General features: G+C 31.6%; 1 protein-coding gene across 1 annotated transcript in view; it reads right to left on the bottom strand.

Moving 5' to 3' along the window:
* The window catches only part of LOC126737068 (uncharacterized), a 63,122-nt gene that overhangs the window by 25,891 nt on the left and 17,593 nt on the right, over positions 1 to 19,638 (bottom strand). Inside the window, exons 2-3 of the mRNA XM_050441765.1 lie at positions 8,996 to 9,086; positions 2,851 to 3,119 (exon numbers count right to left, since the gene is read on the bottom strand). Coding sequence (XP_050297722.1) covers positions 2,851 to 3,119; positions 8,996 to 9,086 — 360 coding nt within the window. The remainder of the gene's footprint in view (positions 1 to 2,850; positions 3,120 to 8,995; positions 9,087 to 19,638) is intronic.

The following is a 19,638-nucleotide window of genomic DNA, read 5'->3' as shown; positions in this document are numbered from 1 at the left end:
TCGGAGATAAGGATTAAGATGAGAAAAGGGGGTAAAAGTTCACATTTTGATATTCTACCGCACCTCACCTCTTATAAACGTCGTGAATAATTTTAAAAAGTTACTTTTCTTACTTTATTAATTCGTTTACAAACGATAGGCATAATTTCATAGCGATCGTCAATGATTCCTGGTTTGGAGATAAGGATTTAGATGAAAAAAAGGGGTAAAAGTCCACTTTTTGATTTTCTACCGCATCTCACCTCTCAGAAACGTCGCGAATAATTTTAAAAAATTACTTTTCTTACTTCATTGATCCGTTTGCAAACGATAGGCATAATTTCATAGCGATCGTCAATGATTCCTGGTTCGGAGATAAGGATTTAGATGAAAAAAAGGGGTAAAAGCCCACTTTTTGACATTTTACCGCATCTCACCTCTTATAAAGGTCATGAATAATAATAAAAAGTTACTTTTCTTACTTCATTAATCCGTTTGCAAACGATAGGCATAATTTCATAGCGATCGTCAATGATTCCTGGTTCGGAGATAAGGATTTAGATGAAAAAAGAGGGTAAAAGTTCACTTTTTGATTTTCTACCGCATCTCACCTCTCAGAAACGTCATAAATAATTTTAAAAAGTTACTTTTCTTACTTTATTAATTCGTTTACAAACGATAGGCATAATTTCATAGCGATCGTCAATGATTCCTGGTTCTGAGATAAGGATTTAGATGAAAAAAGAGGGTAAAAGTCCATTTTTTGACATTCTACCGCATCTCACCTCTTATAAACGTCGTGAATAATTTTAAGAAGTTACTTTTCTGACTTCATTAATCCGTTTACAAACGATAGGCATAATTTCATAGTGATCGTCAATGATTCCTGGTTCTGAGATAAGGATTTAGATGAAAAAAGGGGGTAAAAGTCCACTTTTTGATTTTCTACCGCATCTCACCTCTTAGAAACGTCGTGAATAATTTTAAAAAGTTACTTTTCTTACTTCATTGATCCGTTTACAAACGACAGGCATAATTTAATAGCGATCGTCAATGATTCCTGGTTCGGAGATAAGGATTTAGATGAAAAAAAGGGGTAAAAGTCCACTTTTTGACATTCTACCGCATGTTACCTCTTATAAACGTCGTGAATAATTTTAAAAAGTTACTTTTCTTACTTCATTGATCCGTTTACAAACGATAGGCATAATTTCATAGCGATCGTCAATGATTCCTGGTTCTGAGATAAGGATTTAAATGAAAAAGGGGGTAAAAGTCCACTTTTTGACATTCTACCGCATCTCACCTCTCAGAAACGTCGCGAATAATTTTAAAAAGTTACTTTTCTTACTTCATTAATCCATTTACAAACGATAGGCATAATTTCATAGCGATCGTCAATGATTCCTGGTTCGGAGATAAGGATTTAGATGAAAAAAGGGGGGTAAAAGTCCACTTTTTGACATTCTACCGCATCTCACCTCTTATAAACGTCGTAAATAATTTTAGAAAGTTACTTTTCTTACTTCATTGATCCGTTTACAAACGATAGGCATAATTTCATAGCGATCGTCAATGATTCCTGGTTCTGAGATAAGGATTTAGATGAAAAAAGAGGGTAAAAGTTCACTTTTTGATTTTCTACCGCATCTCACCTCTTATAAACATCGTAAATAATTTTAAAAAGTTACTTTTCTTACTTTATTAATCCGTTTACAAACGATAGGCATAATTTCATAGCGATCGTCAATGATTCCTGGTTCGGAGATAAGGATTTAAATGAAAAAAGGGGGTGAAAGTCCACTTTTTGACATTCTACCGCATCTCACCTCTTATAAACGTCATGAATAATTTTAAAAAGTTACTTTTCTTACTTCATTAATCTATTTACAAACGATAGACATAATTTCATAGTGATCGTCAATGATTCCTGGTTCTGAGATAGGGATTTAGATGAAAAAAATGGGTAAAAGTCCACATTTTGACATTCTACCGCATCTCACCTCTTATAAACGTCATGAATAATTTTAAAAAGTTACTTTTCTTACTTCATTAATCTATTTACAAACGATAGACATAATTTCATAGTGATCGTCAATGATTCCTGGTTCTGAGATAGGGATTTAGATGAAAAAAATGGGTAAAAGTCCACATTTTGACATTCTACCGCATCTCACCTCTTATAAACGTCATGAATAATTTTAAAGAGTTACTTTTCTTACTTCATTGATCCGTTTACAAACAATAGGCATAATTTCATAGCGATCGTCAATGATTCCTGGTTCGGAGATAAGGATTTAGATGAAAAAAGGGGGTAAAAGTCACTTTTTGATTTTCTACCGCATCTCACCTCTTATAAACGTCATGAATAATTTTAAAAAGTTACTTTTCTAACTTCGTTAATCCATTTACAAACGATAGGCATAATTTCATAGCGATCGTCAATGATTCCTGGTTCGGAGATAAGGATTTAGATGAAAAAGGGGGTAAAAGTCCACTTTTTGATTTTCTACCGCATCTCACCTCTTAGAAACGTCATGAATAATTTTAAAAAGTTACTTTTCTTAATTCATTAATCCGTTTACAAACGATAGGTATGATTTCATAGCGATCGTAAATGATTCCTGGTTCTGAGATAAGGATTTAGATGAAAAAAGGGGGTAAAAGTCCACTTTTTGATTTTCTACCGCATCTCACCTCTTAGAAACGTCGTGAATAATTTTAAAAATTTACTTTTCTTAATTCATTAATCCGTTTACAAACGATAGGCATTATTTCATAGCGATCGTCAATGATTCCTGGTTCGGAGATAAGGATTTGTATGAAAAAAGGGGGTAAAAGTGCACGGGGGTACGCTCGAAAGTTTCTTACCTAGGAAACGCCAACCTCAAATCGGTTTTTAGTTTCGCGAGCAGTTCCGAAACGGTTCCGAATTGCCTCAGGGTCATTTCGGAACCCGACGAGATCAGCATGGGATTCCGGTAGTCGCGAAACGAGTTGTTTTGGGACCGTGGACTTTCCATGTCCGGACTCGAGGTCGAGTAGAGGGACATCAGGCCTCCGTTGCTCGATTTTTTGTCCCATTTTTTCAGCATTAACGCGTAGTCCTCCGGATTGTAAATCGGCGGGCGTTGTTTCTCCTTTAATTAAATAAAAATTAGTTAAAATTCATAATTATACTGTTGCATAGGAGCACAAGGCAGAGTCATTGTAAATACCGGAATAATTTCATTTGTCGAGTTTATAGTGCCAAAGTATGATATTACTAGTAAGCAATAAGATAACCATGTTGTTTAATAATCGTATATGAACTTACAGCTTCTTAATATTGGGACAATGTGACTTGTCTATTAATAATCGTACAGGAAATACAAAGAATAGAGACATTAAATAATCGTCTAAAGAAATATACAGATGCTGCCACTAGGCTGTTATAAATAACTAATTTTTTTGATACAATACCAACACCTCCACTTATCATAAATTTACAATTATAAAAACTAAACTAATTAAGCAGACTATAAACCTAACCTTTTACACAAAAAGATCATTTTTAACTTGTGAACTAAATACTTTATTTCAATAAATTCCTCAGAAACCACATTCCTGACAAAGTGATATGGAATATCAATGTACCTTTATCGGTCATCAAAAATTGGGTTATTTATCAACCTTTGAAACAGTAAATAGTGTGAAGTTGCCTGATCTGTAAAAAAAGACCCCTGGTAGAAAGCCGTTAAATGTTAATGAAGCACCGAAAAATATGATCAGAAGGTTACATTCATTTTATTTTAAGAACGAAATCCCAACAATAGATAAAATTTTGAAAGTAATAAAAGAAATGAAAATGTAACAGGATTGGGAAGTAAAGATTGTGGAAAAATATCCATAAAGTAATTTTTTCTTGACAAAAGCAAAATAGAAAATATATTTTAAGCCGAAAAAATAATCTGTTAAGGAATAACATATTTAAACCGAACTAAAAAATACCGAAGAGAAGAGCCCTGGAAGAGCAAATCTGGATTGGAACGAAGGACATACCCTGGGCAAACATGGGCAGAGGAAAAATGTAGAAACCTCTTGAAAGTTCGTTTCCATAAGGTTTGCAGATTAATAATTACCCAGATATTTTACAGAAATTGTCAAGCCAATTCCTGAAAATTTTGTCATTATTGTTTATGAACAAGATGCCAGCTATCATTCCAGACTAGTAGAAAAATTACCCTGGCCGAGCTCAAGAAACGCGAATATCAAAAATTAGTATAAAAACCCTAAACCATTGTGCCGCATTTTTCGACCCTGTTGTTTTTGGATACAGGATGTGTCGATTTAGTAAAAACGATCTGTTTTAATATTTTGTTTTACATAGAAAGAAAGGAAGACTTACTCTATATTTATAGAAGTTTTAAATAAATAATGAGGCAATTTGCTCCCATGGAAAAAGGGCCTAATAAATTATAGACATTTTGGCAACGTTGTACTTTTTATCGTGGCCAGCTTTAGGTTTGTACTCACAGTAGTAAGAAACAAGCTTTTTGACAAATAAACATGCGCAATGAAGTAAAATGCGTTCGCAGAGAAACTTCTAATCGGTTTCAAATCAAAAGTTCGATGTTCTTACACAAATTTCTGATCGTCATCTGTCGTGAAAAAAGTGTCAGGAATTCAAGTAGCCAGTCAACGCCAATCTTCGAAATATGAACGTAACCTCTAAATTGTTGTTTGTGTTTTGTCGTTTTGTATAGTCCCTGATATTCGTTTTGAAAAATTGTATTTTAAATTGTTAGATTACTCAAAAATACACATTCAAAAAATGAGTGATTTTGAATCGTCGGAAGAATCTGATCAGAATAATTTTGTTGATTCCGAGTTATTTTGATTCCGACAAGGACTTTTAAAGAAGATTTAATTGAAGAAGTTGAATAAGCCGATAAGGCCCAAAAATCAAAACTATTTTAATGACATGTCTCCCAATTTAATAGAATAGAATTTCTCGACCATTTTAGAGTAAACCCTGAAGTATTTACACCATTTCCCACTGGCACAAAAAAGTGAGGTTATTTGTCTTGCTCTGCTTTTTTTAATATGGACTACACTCAACCCGTATTTGATGTTCGCACAGATAGTATGAGATGTGTACACAGATAGTACTGTATGAGAATGGATGCAAAAACCAAAAATGCTATCAAAAATTCCGAGGGGGTCCGCTACCCCTTTGCACATACAACTTTGACTCCATGAGATAAATTGTTCAGAAAAATCAGAGCTACCTTTTCTTCCACAGAACTGAATTCATCCGAGTTGATTTAGAGGGTGTAAAAAAGGGATGAAGTTTTGAAAAATTGGTTTTAAATTAATAACTTTCTTGGAACTTTTTTTCCACGAATTTTGTTCAAATAGCAAAGTTATAGCTCTTAAAAAGACGCGTACATTGATTGTATATATATATATCGACTATGCAAAAAAATTTTTGACACCCCCAAAAAAATTATTAAAAAATCCAAAAATATTTCATTTTGAAATAGCTCGAAAACTATAAATAAAAAAAAAGTGTTGGATGTACAGTAGGTGGAAAAAAATTTTTTGGGTAAGAATTTTTCATAAGAATAATAATACTTATAACCTTACCCTTAGTTTGAAGGTGTGCAGATAGCCAAGTATTACATTATACTGCCTTGAATAAATTCATACATTGTTCCCGAGCTATCAAATAACTAAACTTTCTTTTACTTTACACTCTACCCCCATCAGAGGGATGCGTGTGTGTTGAAAGAGGGTCGATAATAGAATTCTTGGATGCGTTCTTTTTAGCTTAACACCTTTGTGATGTACTTTTACATCGAATTGCCTGAACGTTATTTACAAGGCCATCGAAAACAGATACAACCTTATGTTCACTTGGTATCATAAATGATACGTAGCCAAATATGCGCACACATTTTTATTTCGCCGACGCACGCTGTAGTGGTGAGGTTAGGTTAGTGTATTGTTTACAAGTGCACGTTGCATCATTATGCCTTTTGACCAAAATAAGAGTAAGTAATATTGTTCTTGCTTTTTTATTGTTATATATTGACGACAGGTAGCACATAGAACATTCAGTGTAATAAAAAAATTCTCTCTTAGTAATCTAATCGTGCCGCAAATGGTAGACTTAGTAAAGGTATCACCAGTGATATCTTAGGTCTCTAAGACTACAAAAATAAACGAGTTGCTAGGAATTTGTGTGTTAAATATAAAATCATATTTTGGGTTTTTTTAATTATTTGCCTTGTTGAACATCATTATTTCGTCACTCGTCTATTAAATAATTTTTAGGGGCCTTAACCAGCTTCAAGCTAGAAGAATTAGTTCTTAATCTGGACCTAGACCAATCAGATATCGGCGATTTATCGTCGGAGAGTGGGGATAAAGTAGATGTGGACTTTTATCTCTATGAAGGAAAAGGATCATCTGTCGAATCATCGCTATTTAAAACACCAGAAAAACTAGACGTAGTAGGTGGCAGAATGGTGCTGAAGCTGACCGGACCTTTGCCGATAGGAGTATCAGTGTATACTGACCGTTATTTTACTTCAATATCTTTGAGAGATGTTCTTTTGTCAAGACAAATAACTTTGGCTGGTATAATAATGGCTTCTAGAATTCCCAAAAACGCAATTCCGCAAACTGATAATCAATTAAAAAAATTGGGTCGTGGATCACATGACTCACTCAAGAGAGGAGATGGAAAAATTATTCTGACTAAATGGTTTGATTCGAAACCAGTGCATTTTGCTTCCTCCTGCTCTGGTATTAAACCCTTGGGTAGTTGTAAAAGGTGGTCAAAGACCGAAAATAAATACATTAGAACTAATCAACCCGCAATAGTTGCCGATTACAATGAGAATATGGAAGGCGTCGATTTATTAGATAGGGTCATTGGAAAGTATGCAATGCGTGGACGTACCAAAAAGTGGACAGTACAGACAATTTATCATTTTTTGGATGTTGCCGTAGCTGCGTCTTGGCTCGAATACCGACAAAATGCTATTGCAGAAGGCTTGCGGAGAAAAGAAATCTTAGATTACCTTGACTTCAAATTATCAATTGCCAAAACTCTCGTTTACACTGATATTCCTCAAGCAGATTGCGAGCAAAATGATTCTGAAGAAGAGCAGGTAACGCCCCGAAAACAAAGGAAAATTAAACCTATTCCAGAGAGAAGAGAGAGGAAGCAGGGAAACACTCATCTACCAGTATTTACCAAACAAGACCAGAAATCCAGATCAAAATGTCGATATCCGAAATGTGGTAAATTGACATTTGCTAAGTGTGTCAGATGAAAACAAAATAAAATGAATATTGTGAAAGAGGATGATATATCAGGGGTTGTTTTTACCCCGAAATATTTTGATAATCGAGTCGTCCATCAAGAACATTCAGAATGTTCTCGCGTAATGCCTGATTTAAAAATTATTTGAGAAACAGACAGTTTCGGATATTTCACCCCTCTTATTAAGGGTGTAAGAATTCAGACAAAGGGATGATTTCGTAATCAATTGAAGCGTCTCTTTGCGTTCTATAACTTTCCTATTTAAGACAAAGTTGAAAAATTCTTACCCGAAGAGATAACTCGAAAATACTGGTTTCTAATATCCCTTAATTTTACAGCTCTTAAAATGCAATTTATCACCTCTTTGCTGTGGAAGAAATGATAGCTTGGACTTTTTGCTTCAATTTGTTGCGTAGAAGCAACATCGTACAGTCGAATTTTCATCTCCCATAAGGGTGGTTTTACCCACCCAACCCAACGTACGGAGTTGAGGGTTGTTTTTACTATCAAATTGAAGGTAAAATTTTTCTCCACCTTCTGTATATCCAACACTTTTTTCTTTAATGTATAGTTTTTGAGTTATTTTGAAATGATATTTTTTTGGATTTTTTGGGAGTGTCAAAAATATGCTATAACTTCGCTATTTAAACAAAATTCGTGGGATTTTTTCCAAGAAAGTTATTTACTTAAAACCAATTTTTTAAAACTTCACACCCTTTTTACACCCTCTAAATCAACTTTGATGATTGATGAATTCGGCTCTGTGGAAGAAAAGGTAGCTCTGATTTTTCTGAACAATTTATCTCATGGAGTCAAAGTTGTAAGTGCACAGAGGTAGCGCCAATCCAAGCTTCCCCAATCATCCCCTAAAAAAAAACTCTCGGAATTTTTGTTAGCATTTTTTGGTTTTTGCACTCTTTCAACCCATACAACTTATTGTCAAAATTTCATCTATCTAATTTTTGCATCCATTCGACCATTTCTAATGACAGCACGACGGTACTAAGACGGTTTCAAATCGATCAGAAGTTGTAATATTATACGCATGCGCATCAAAAATGGTTTGGAAACAGTTTCAAAGTTGTAAGAAATTTGCAGTGAGAACAAACCTTTTATCGGTATAGTCAAACTGGGCGTGGGTTGAGGTCACGGTAACTAAATATTGGTCTATTCATTAACGAACGCGCTAAATTAATTTTAAATCGATTAAATAAAATTGTGATTCTGCTGCCTCGTCGTTAAATTTCACTTTTACTAGTTCGCGGTTGGAAGTTATAATTTTCGGTTTTCACGGTTATTTTTAAATACGTCCGCGCGCACACACTTAAGATACTTTCTATGATTATAATTGTGGTTTTGTTGTACTTAACCTACTTGGCACTTTTTTTTTTATTTCTAAGAGTTATTGCCGTTTTTAACTAAAAAACTGTATATTATTTATGTGCATGTGTCCGAGAGAGAAAATTAAACTTAACGCGAGTCTTATGTAAATTAAAGCATTTTTTAGGTTACATGACCCAAACATTTTTCAATCCCCGCTGTAATAAACTAACGGAACCCTCGCTTCCATTGATACATGTCACGAGATTGATTATGTATTGACAATTCAGCGGTCACGTGATGGTGGTGACAATGGTCACTATTTGACTGCAAAAAAAACTGAAAAGGAGACTTTTTATCATTACACTCTAGATGTCTTACCTTGGTTATTTCATCGGCATAAATGTATCCGTCCTTCTTAGTGACCGTTTCTGAGTTAGGCGTCATATTGCTGACCGGTTCAAAAAATTCACTAAAACAATTAAAAAAATAATAATATAATGCTCTTTTTTCCTCTAACGTATGTACATTTATATTTTGCTAATGATACTCTCAGATTACCACTCTCTATACGGCAACATAACCTATAATTTATGAATGCAATTATAATTAAGTTTCCAAATATGAACATACGCATCCTCATCTCAGTTACTGATGCTAATTGGCGGAAAATCGAAGCTTATTAAAGCTCGACTTATCTAAGTGGCAATTTCATAATCGTATCAGTAAATAACGTAGCGGATATGGTAATTTGTTTACGGTACGACAAAGCTTGACGATATCTACGTGACCGGATTGAAGAGTATTTTTGATGTGATCTTTAAAAGGAGTTGATTCCGTTGATTAGTTAATATTCTGATTGGGTGGGAACTTTGACAGGAAATAAGCCTTAGATAGTCTATGAATTATGGGAAGTTTTAATTTCCTGTTTACATAATATTGTTTTACTTGCAGTAGGGACAGAAAAAACACACTTTTAGGGCCTTAAATGGGAAATAAAGAGGAAATTTTACGGGGGTTTAGATATAAATAGAACATCAAATACGGTCGAATTTTAAACAAGTTATTGATCACTTTTTATAAAAATATATTTACTATTAATAATAATAATTAATGGTGATTATGTATCCGCTGTTAGAGCTTCTGAATGGAAATATTATTTGAGCAATAGAGTTGGAAGACACCTGCAAAAATTAGGCAATTAAATGCCTACTTTTTCACATTAAAATTCATCTAAGAGTCATAAATTGAATATCAAAATGTAATTTAATAATTACTTTTCCATTAAAAGATTCCTTCAAAGAGCCCTATACCTGCACTATGTGGAACTGTTATGTTCCCTCTCTACGTCCTAATTTCCTCCATTCTTATGTCATATAACAGTAAAATTACTTAAAAAAAAATAATAATAATATAGTACTTCATCATCAATTCGAAGCACACAATTCAATATTATGCACATATCTTTAACCGTTCCATCATTATAAAGATGTACCATTTACATAAACCACCAAGTTTTTACGAGAAAACGATCCTTCTTCACAGTGAGAACGTTGGGAACTGTTATGATTGTTTTAGTTAAATATTTAATGAACTACTTTAACCGAGGCGATACACCCATTTTATGTAATTAAAATGTGGTATATTACATGATAATATGTAATATGAGAATGATGCTTTTTAATGATGTTATTTTAGTATGAATTGGCTTATTAGGTGGGTGGGATTTCGGTTTATTTGTCAGCATAGATATTTCAGAAATATGGAATTTTTTACTCAATTTAACATTCCACAACATTCCAAAACTTGCATAAGAAGCGTATATGCTAATAAGTCCAGTTAAAAACCGTTTCTTCCTCATTAAAAGGCATTTATCTTCGTTACTCCTTCAGGCGGACATCGTTGGATCGCAATAATGGTCATCAAACGGTTTTAAGAATGGTGGTTCAGTAAGGATAATGGCTATCGAGAAAAACCGAGCAACTACTTACTAATTGTTACTTTAATTGTGAAGAATTGGTTCGTGGAAAGTGCACTTTGGCTGCAGAGATCTTCGATTTCAATATCTGTTTTGTTTGAGAAATCAATTGAAAATGTGCTCACTTAGAACATGCCGAACATTCTGTATATTTGGTAAAATCGTCGGAAATTTATGATGGGTCATGGAAAATCGCTTACGAGAATATATGGAAATCATTTAAAAATTTATTAATATTATACTCGTTTTAGTTCGTTTAAATTTATTTGAAATCAACAAATTTATTTATTTTAATTGTTTACATATAAATTGCTTACAAATTCATGGAAATCGTAACAATCTTATATATATAAATAAAAAATCGTTAAAAATCAATTGACTCATAAATAAAAAAATATTTTTAAATTTACGTAATTTATCATATGTGAATCAATTCCTGGCAAATTCAGAAAAGCAGATGATTATGAAAAATCATTTGTGCGAATTGTTTATGACTTTATGGAAATCTTTTAAATATAACTGTTTTTATTGATTTTTTTAATCAATAAAATTTACTCATTTTCATCAATTATAAATTACTATATACAAACTTAATAGAAATCGTAAAATTTTTAGAAATTACTTATTTTTTTTTTTTTAACAATTTAATTTGTCTATTTTACTCAAATGGAAATTCCACAACTTATGATAAAAATTGCATATAAATTAATTAAAAAAATAATAAAAATCAATGACCAATAAGCATTTGGAAGCAAGAATAATTTAAAAATTTATAGAAATTATATCGTATTGTAAAATATGAAGAATTATTTATGTATTTTGTAAAAACTTATGTTTTTTGAAAATTAATGATAATTACGTCAAAATTCATTAAAATTACTTGAAATGAGTTACTTGAAAATCATTTGAGAATTTATATTGATTTTTTTTAATCATTAAAATGTATCTATTTTTATTAGGTGTAAATTGTTTATCAATTTATCAATAAAAAAATCATTGATAATCAATCATTAATAAATAGAAAAATATCAATAGTAAATTATAAGAAGCAGTCGGTAATTCATAAAATTATCTTAAAAATGTAGAAACTCACATGAGAATCAACAGTAAGTCACTTTTATTTATTGCTTTGTAACCGCATAATAAGCGAATAAGGCCCATTAATCACTCACGATATCAAAAAAAGTCGTAATAAAGTTTATTCAAAGCATTGTTCCGAGGCAATTCTCGCATAAATAATAATTGAAAAAAATGCAGTTTCTCATGCGATAAAAAGCCTATAAACGGGTCGATAAAATATCAATTAAAGCTCAGTAGGTTCGGTCGTAAAAACAGAAAATTGACTCAATCGAAGATAAAGTCGTCTTATCTTAAAAACGGTTACTAATTGGGGTGTTTTGTCTGGGAATTTGAATAAGAAACTTCATATTTTTTTCTATTCAAATCTGCAGGAAGATGATTAAAGAGTTTTTTACCATCAAATAAAAAAGTTCTTTTGATCAGTGAACTTGTAGGCATAGGCAAGAGCACATCATTAGCTCGTCGACTGCTATATTTATGTCTATTAGTTGTGTTAACATTTCTAAATTTCTTTTGAAAGAGGCAAACAGATTCAAATATAAATAAGGCAGAAAGGGTTAGGATTTAATGAGTGATAAATAGCTGTTTGCAAGACTCTCTTATACTCACATTATACAGACGTCGGATCGCTCTCTTTTGCAAAACAAAAACACTATTACATAAGTAATGTGTGCATGCACCCCAGAAACACAAACCATACCTTAAATGGGACTTAATTAAAGAAAAATAAACATTTCTCGCCATGTCAAAATCAACCTCTCCTGCGACCACTTTAAGAGCATAACAAATTGCTGATATTTTTCTACGCAATTGCGTGGTATGGCCCTCAAATTTTAGTTTATTAATAAATAAACCTAAAAAATTATTTTCGTCTAAGTTGTTTAGAATGTAATTCTCCAAAAACACATTATTTAAATTGCATTTAAAAGTCATAACACTAGTTTTTGAAATATTTAAACACAGTTTTTTTGGAATCACACCATTTATTGATTTCAACAATATCTCTATTAACTGTGGTATTTAGATTCATCGCACTCGTGTCATGCCATAAAATTGTTGGATCACCCGCAAACTGAATGAATTTATCTGAGATCCTAAGATTGGCCATGTCATTAATACAGGGTGATTTTTATAAGAAGGTCATGCTTTTGGGGGATGATAGGGGACGTTCAAATATAACTTTTGATATAAGACACTATGGGTCGGCAATGCCTCAGAAGCAAAATACAGAGGGTTAAAGTTTTTAAAAAATTAAGAAATTAATTTTTAGTTTTTTGACTGTTTAAGATATCGGTGTCAAATTTTCTCAACAAAGCTACCTAATAAAGATGCTTTAAATGTAAAAAGTAAATGTTAAAGTTTCAACCAGTGGCGTAGATTAGATAGGCATTAGCGTAATTTTTTAATAAAAAAATAGTACGCCACTGATAGTCAAAAATTTTAAGAATCCTTGGTTTTTTTAACAGAAAAAAAGGTATCCTTTCTTTCTTTCATCTGTTTCCCAAAAGGCACCATTTTATCAGAATTTAAAAATAAATAACTAATAAAAACTAAGAAAAAAAAATTATTGGATAACGTTAAGAAATACTAAATAATAAATAATAATAATTAATTTAAAAGGTGCTCAAAGTGGCCGCCATTTTGTTGGATATAGAGCCTGCAGCGTAATGTTAAATTGTCGTGAATTTTCTGAATAACTTCACCCCTATCTTTAATTTCGGTATTTGGTCTCGCACGAACAACTCATTGGATTCGCCGAGTGTGCATATCCGCTAACTCAATGCCACGCAAATTGCTAAGAAAGACATGATAACAAAATAACTAATAGCGATTTACGTGGAATGAATTGGCAGATATGCATTTAACCCTTGGTGAATCCAGAGGAAATGCTGTATTGGCTCGCGCGATTTATGCTGAACGTTTTCCCAATCGCATGGTCCCTGAGAGAATATTTTTTCTTAAGGTCGACAGGAGTGTACGTGAGAGAGGACAATTACAAGTAAGTACCTACTTAAAAAAAATAAAAACAAAAAATTAACATGTACATTTTGTTTTAGGTGAACCCAGGCATAAGAGTTCGTGCAAGACCTATTCGTGATAATGTTGAGAAGGAAATACTGGAAATATTGAAGAGGATCCAAATACAAGTACCCGAAAAATTGCTGATCACCTGAGGATAAGCCAAACGTTGGTTTGGAAAGTTTTGCATGATAACCACCTTTATCCATTTAAAAAACAATAGGTTCAGCATCTGTTGCCCCAAGACTATGCTAATAGGTTCGCGTTTGCCACTTGGTATCTCCAACAAGGGGCTGAACACCCAGACATTCGTCAAGCTATTTTGTTTAGTGACGAATCAACGTTTTGCCGAGAGGGACATTTCAACCCAAGAAACAATCATGTCTGGACTGATGAAAACCCTCATGCTAAATTTATCCGTGGCTACCAAAAAAATTTATCTGTGAATGTTTGGGCAGGCATTGTAGGGAAGAACTTGATTGGTCCGTACATTTTGCCAAGACGTCTCATTGCAGGGAATTTTTTGATTTTTCTTCGAGATGTACTCCCTGAAGTTTTAGAAGATGTGCCATTGGATGTTCGGCAAATAATTTGGCTTCAACATGTTGGTTGTCCGGCACACTATGGTCGCGTTGTCAGGGAATATTTGAACCAAAGATATCCTAGACGTTGGATTGGGAGGGGAGGCCCAGTGGCTTGGCCAGCGCGCTCCCCCGATTTAAATCCCTGTGATTTTTATTTGTGGGGTCATTTGGAACAACTTATTTATTCTACACCTGTGCCAGATGAACATGATCTTTTGGCTCGCATTGCAGTAGCTGCAGGCGAAATTAAAGATAGGGGTGAAGTTATTCAGAAAATTCACGACAATTTAACATTACGCTATAGGCTCTGTATCCAACAAAATGGCGGCCACTTTGAGCACCTTTTAAATTAATTATTATTATTTATTATTTTGTATTTTTTAACGTTATCCAATAAATTTTTTTATTAAAGTTTTTATTAAAGGTATTTATTTTTTAATTCTGACAAAATGGTGCCTTTTGGGAAAAAAGATGCAGGATACCTTTTTTTCTGTTAAAAAAACCAAGGATTCTTAAAATTTTTGATTATCAGTGGCGTACTATTTTTTTTTATTAAAAAATTACTCTAATGCCTATCTAATCTACGCCACTGGTTGAAACTAAAACATTTACTTTTTACATTTAAAGCATCTTTATTAGGTAGCTTTATTGAGAAAATTTGACACCGATATCTTAAACAGTCAAAAAACTAAAAATTAATTTCTTAATTTTTTTAAAACTTTAACCCTCTGTATTTTGCTTCTGAGGCATTTCCGACCCATAGTGTCTTATATCAAAAGTTATATTTGAACGTCCCCTATCATCCCTCAAAAGCAGGACCTTCTTATAAAAATCACCGTGTATAAATGAGGAATAGAAGTGGCCCAAGAACTGAACCCTGAGGAACACCATGAGTCACAAGCTGCTCCTTTGAAAGGGCACCATCCACAGAAACACTCTGCATTCTAGTATGCAAATAAGACCCACACCACTAAAGAGCCAGACCTCTGAATCCATACCGCTTAAGCTTCCACAGCAATATTTTGTGACTAGCACAATCAAATGCTTTGGTCAAATCACAAAACACTACTGCAGCACTGTTCAAGCTTAAAAATAAGGACTCTCGACCAAACATTTAAGAAAACTAATCGGAACTTTTAAACATTATAAAAATCGAGCTGTAATACACAGATATTATTTGAGAATTAGTTGCGAAAATTATAGAAACCTGATACCAATAAATTAAAAAAATACAACAATTACTTAGAATGCCATAGAAATAGAAATAAATTGAGTATGGTAATCAATATGTAATAAAAATTAATATCTTAGAATTCCGTGAGAAATACATCGGAATAACTTGAAAATAAATTTTAATTCTATGAGAATTAATCAATAAATCTTGAAAACTAATGTGAAATATTAAAAAATAAATATTAATGAGAAATCCACGTGTAATAAACAGAAAATATTTAGAATTCACTTGTAAATATTTAAAAATTGTTCGATTATCCATTAAATTTCATGGGATTTACTCTAAAAATTATTAAAGCTTTAAATAATAATTCCTTTTTATTCCTGTAAATAGAAATCAATATATAATTCACACAAATGTCTTAAAATAACATAAAAATAGAATGGAAATTTAAGAACTTATTAACAATCCTTCAAACTATATGGGAAATACCTTAAAAAGTTATTTAAAGTTTTCATATATATTAGGTAATTATATATATTAGGTTACATATAATATTATACACATATAATATTAGGTTTATAAGTAAATAGGATTTACGTTATAACACATAAAAGCCATAAAAACTATTAAATAAATTAATTGGAAGTTTATAAGAATAATTCAATAATTCCAAAACTAAAATTAACTACTGCAAAATATTATAAGTCAATAGCAAAGCAATTTTTAATGTAAGAAATTATTCAAGGCATTAAAGTTCCTAAAAATTGATCAATGACGTATAGAAATTAAGGGAAATCACTTTAAAATATTATAGAACATCTCATGCGATTCAGTTACAAGTAAATTCAAAAAACACAGACATTCTTGAAAACTTATTTTATTTATTTTAAAATATTATAAAAATTTTATAGGAATCAGTGGGAAATTAATTTTTAATACACAAAAGTCAATTATAAATTGATTAGTAATCAATGGAAATTGAAGGCAACTATTTTTAAAAATTATGAAGATTTCATCAGGAATCAATTACAACTCAATTTATAAAACACAAAAGTTACTTAAAATTCTATGTAAGTAGGAATTGTTTGCGAATCAATTGTAAATATTTAAGAATTGGTCAATAGTCGCTACATAGAAGTTATTTTTCAAAATTATAGAAATGTCTTGAGGGAATAAATTGTAAATTTTTAGGATGAATAGCTATGAAAATCCCGTATAAATCCACTTATATGCCTGTTTTCCGTTACGCTAAAAGGAAGTGCCTAATTTCAAATAAATCAAATAACTAGACCCAGCACATCAAAGTATATATATAGTATGTGACGTAGATAAATCTTAAATTCCTTAATACGTCTAATCTCTTATACATCCAACCAATTTTCGAAATTACCGACCTATTCATAAGATTAAGGCACTTAATGTGGTACTACGATAATTATCCATATCCTACAGACGATCTATGGCCCGAATGTATTCGTAAAATAAATCAACTCGATGCCTTGAGGGCACATAAAACTTCTGTATGTATTAAAGCGACTCCATTAAGAGTCCGTATATTCGTAACGGCACTTTTATATACATTTCGACAACCGAATATGCAAAAGTTTTATTCGTTTTGTCGGGACGGGAAGCGTTTAAAGACTTAGAGGAACAATGGCAGTAATAAAAACAATGGAGTTTCTCATCACACCCATACCGGGTGACATGGATATACCGGAAGTAATGTAAAACTGTTTTTCTTTTTTAAAAATTACTGAAAAACAGATAAATATGTTTGAGGAATTAGGTTCCCCTTGGGCTCCTATACAACCAAAATAACCGTAATCAAGTTAAATGTAATTAGGTAAACTCGACGGTTATGCTATGGTTATTCTTCCTTGCGGAACACTTGCTATTACAAAGAAAACTGAAAAGTTAGATTTTAAAATTGAAGGAGGTCACTTGGTATATCAATATTGACGTTTAAATGCAATTTTTTACTTCCAAACAAGCGTATAAGAAGAGAAAATTAAGTAAATTTCACTTAAGATCTTTTTTTTAATTGTAAATGTGTGTCTAATGTGTCTTACATTGTTTTTATTCTTCAATATGTTTGGGGAGACGTGTTTTTTTCCTTATATATTTTAGCATTTGTAAGTACATAAGATAAATAATCGTTCGAGGCAGTAAAATACGAAGTGGAAAGAATGGACTTTTAACATAATTTTTTGGGTAAAAACCTAAATCAGGTGGAAATCAGCTATATATGGTGAAAATAACTATGTAAGAAGAGTTATATTCAAATGTAGTTTACTTCCAAAAAATTGATTATGTAGTTGATGAATAAAATGTGATCAATGCAGAAAAAATCTATTTACCGGAATTTTTACTTTAAACCCACCTTCAAATCCAAGTATCATTGACAATCGTAAGAGAATGATGTTTCTCGATTCTAGTAGTTATAACTACGTAAAAAAAAAATAACACTTGCAGACAGTTCAGTACGTAGCTGACAAATGAGATGCTGTAGAATATTAAGACCTCAGCAATTTTGCGGTGAAGACCTATGATTTTTAGGAGCTTTGATTTCTACTAATTTGTGCGAGTATCATAAATATCAGACGGATTTCCACAAATCTAATAATTCCTATAGATTTGCATCATATTCCCATGTTATTCTAAAAAATATCCATTTAATTAGTTGATTAATTCTTAAAGATTCTAATTTATTAAATATTGTTTTTTTTACGTAGCTTTCACTGATTAAATATTTTTGCTTTTGTTATAGGAAATATTGATTTACGTGAATTTCCATTTATTTCCATAAGTTTAAAGGAATTTTATTCATATAAATCTAAGTAATTTTTATAAATGTCCTAGTGATTTTAATCAATTTCTTAAGGCACGAATAATTTTTAAAAGTGTTTATTAAAAGAATTTACATATATTTCTATGAATTTTTATTTTCAAATTAACTCTTATTTTCCCTAATTTATCCCATAAATTTTTAGTTTATATTAATATTCAATTTATTCACGTATGGTTTTCATAATTTTTCAAATTTTTATTGATTTACTATTGATTCTCCTGCTATTTCGGTCAATTTTTAAAGATTTTTCATGACCTTAATTAAAAAGTTTAGTGGCCTTTATAAGATTCATATGGAAGATTAAAGCCATGTTTTCTTGGGCATTCAAGTACCCAAAAGTACCGGGGAAAGCATGAATAAGTACATTACTAAAAAAAAATAAACACTGAAGGTTGGTATTTATCAGATGTAACGAAGATATTTTGTAACTTAAGTACTTACGGTCTTAAGTTGGCCAGATGTTTAGCGACAATGAATGAATTAACTAATTAAAGTGAAAGCTTTATTATACCTTGTTGGAATTTTTTTAAGGTTTTTATAATTTTTGAAATTTTTATTTGAAAGGTATAGGTAGCTGGAAACTTTTTAGAAAACGTGTTAAAAAACTCTTAGTTGCAAAGGGCTACTATGAATTAACTGAATTTTTGTCGGATAGATTTTAGTCATTTTTACCTTTTTCTTGCAGGACTTTAGGTAAATTCTTTATATTTTTTACACCATATCAATTCGCCTAATTTATTTCTGTGAATCATTTTTTTTTTTACAGTTTTACATTTAATAAAGTTGTATATTTCGGGAGTGAATAATATCTGTTTGTGTCATACATATTGATACTCTTGACATTACATTAACTTTGTATGTTTTGGTTCAGAGTCTTGGAGGAGTATTTCTGAAGAATGGGGATGTTGTTGGTTTTACCGGTATAGGTAAACCATATTCATGGAAGCAGAATGCTTTTAGGATCATGGACCATAGCATGCTAAATAACCTTTTTACATGTTTGTGTATATGTTTTTCTTTTTTTACAGCTTTGTCAACAAATTTACTTTTATAACAATTGATAATTGGTTTACAATTGATTTGCAAATCATTTCTATGGAATTCTAAGTAATTTCTTAGCAATATAAATTGATTCCTAGCAATTTTCCAGTTACCCATGAATTTTTGTCTCTTCTTAAATACTTACAATTGATTAACAAATAACCCGCTTTCTTCTAACAAATTTTATAAAGTTGCAATAATTTTCATAAATTATATCAATTTTTGTAATTTTTTATGTGGAACTAAATAGTTTTTTATTGGTTGAATTTTAAATTGATTGACTAATTTACAAGAAAT

The sequence above is a fragment of the Anthonomus grandis genome, chromosome 1 (genome assembly GCF_022605725.1).
Source record: "Anthonomus grandis grandis chromosome 1, icAntGran1.3, whole genome shotgun sequence".
Classification (NCBI taxonomy): domain Eukaryota; kingdom Metazoa; phylum Arthropoda; class Insecta; order Coleoptera; family Curculionidae; genus Anthonomus; species Anthonomus grandis.
Note: the sequence above shows the minus strand (reverse complement) of the source record. Positions and strands in the feature narration are given on the sequence as shown.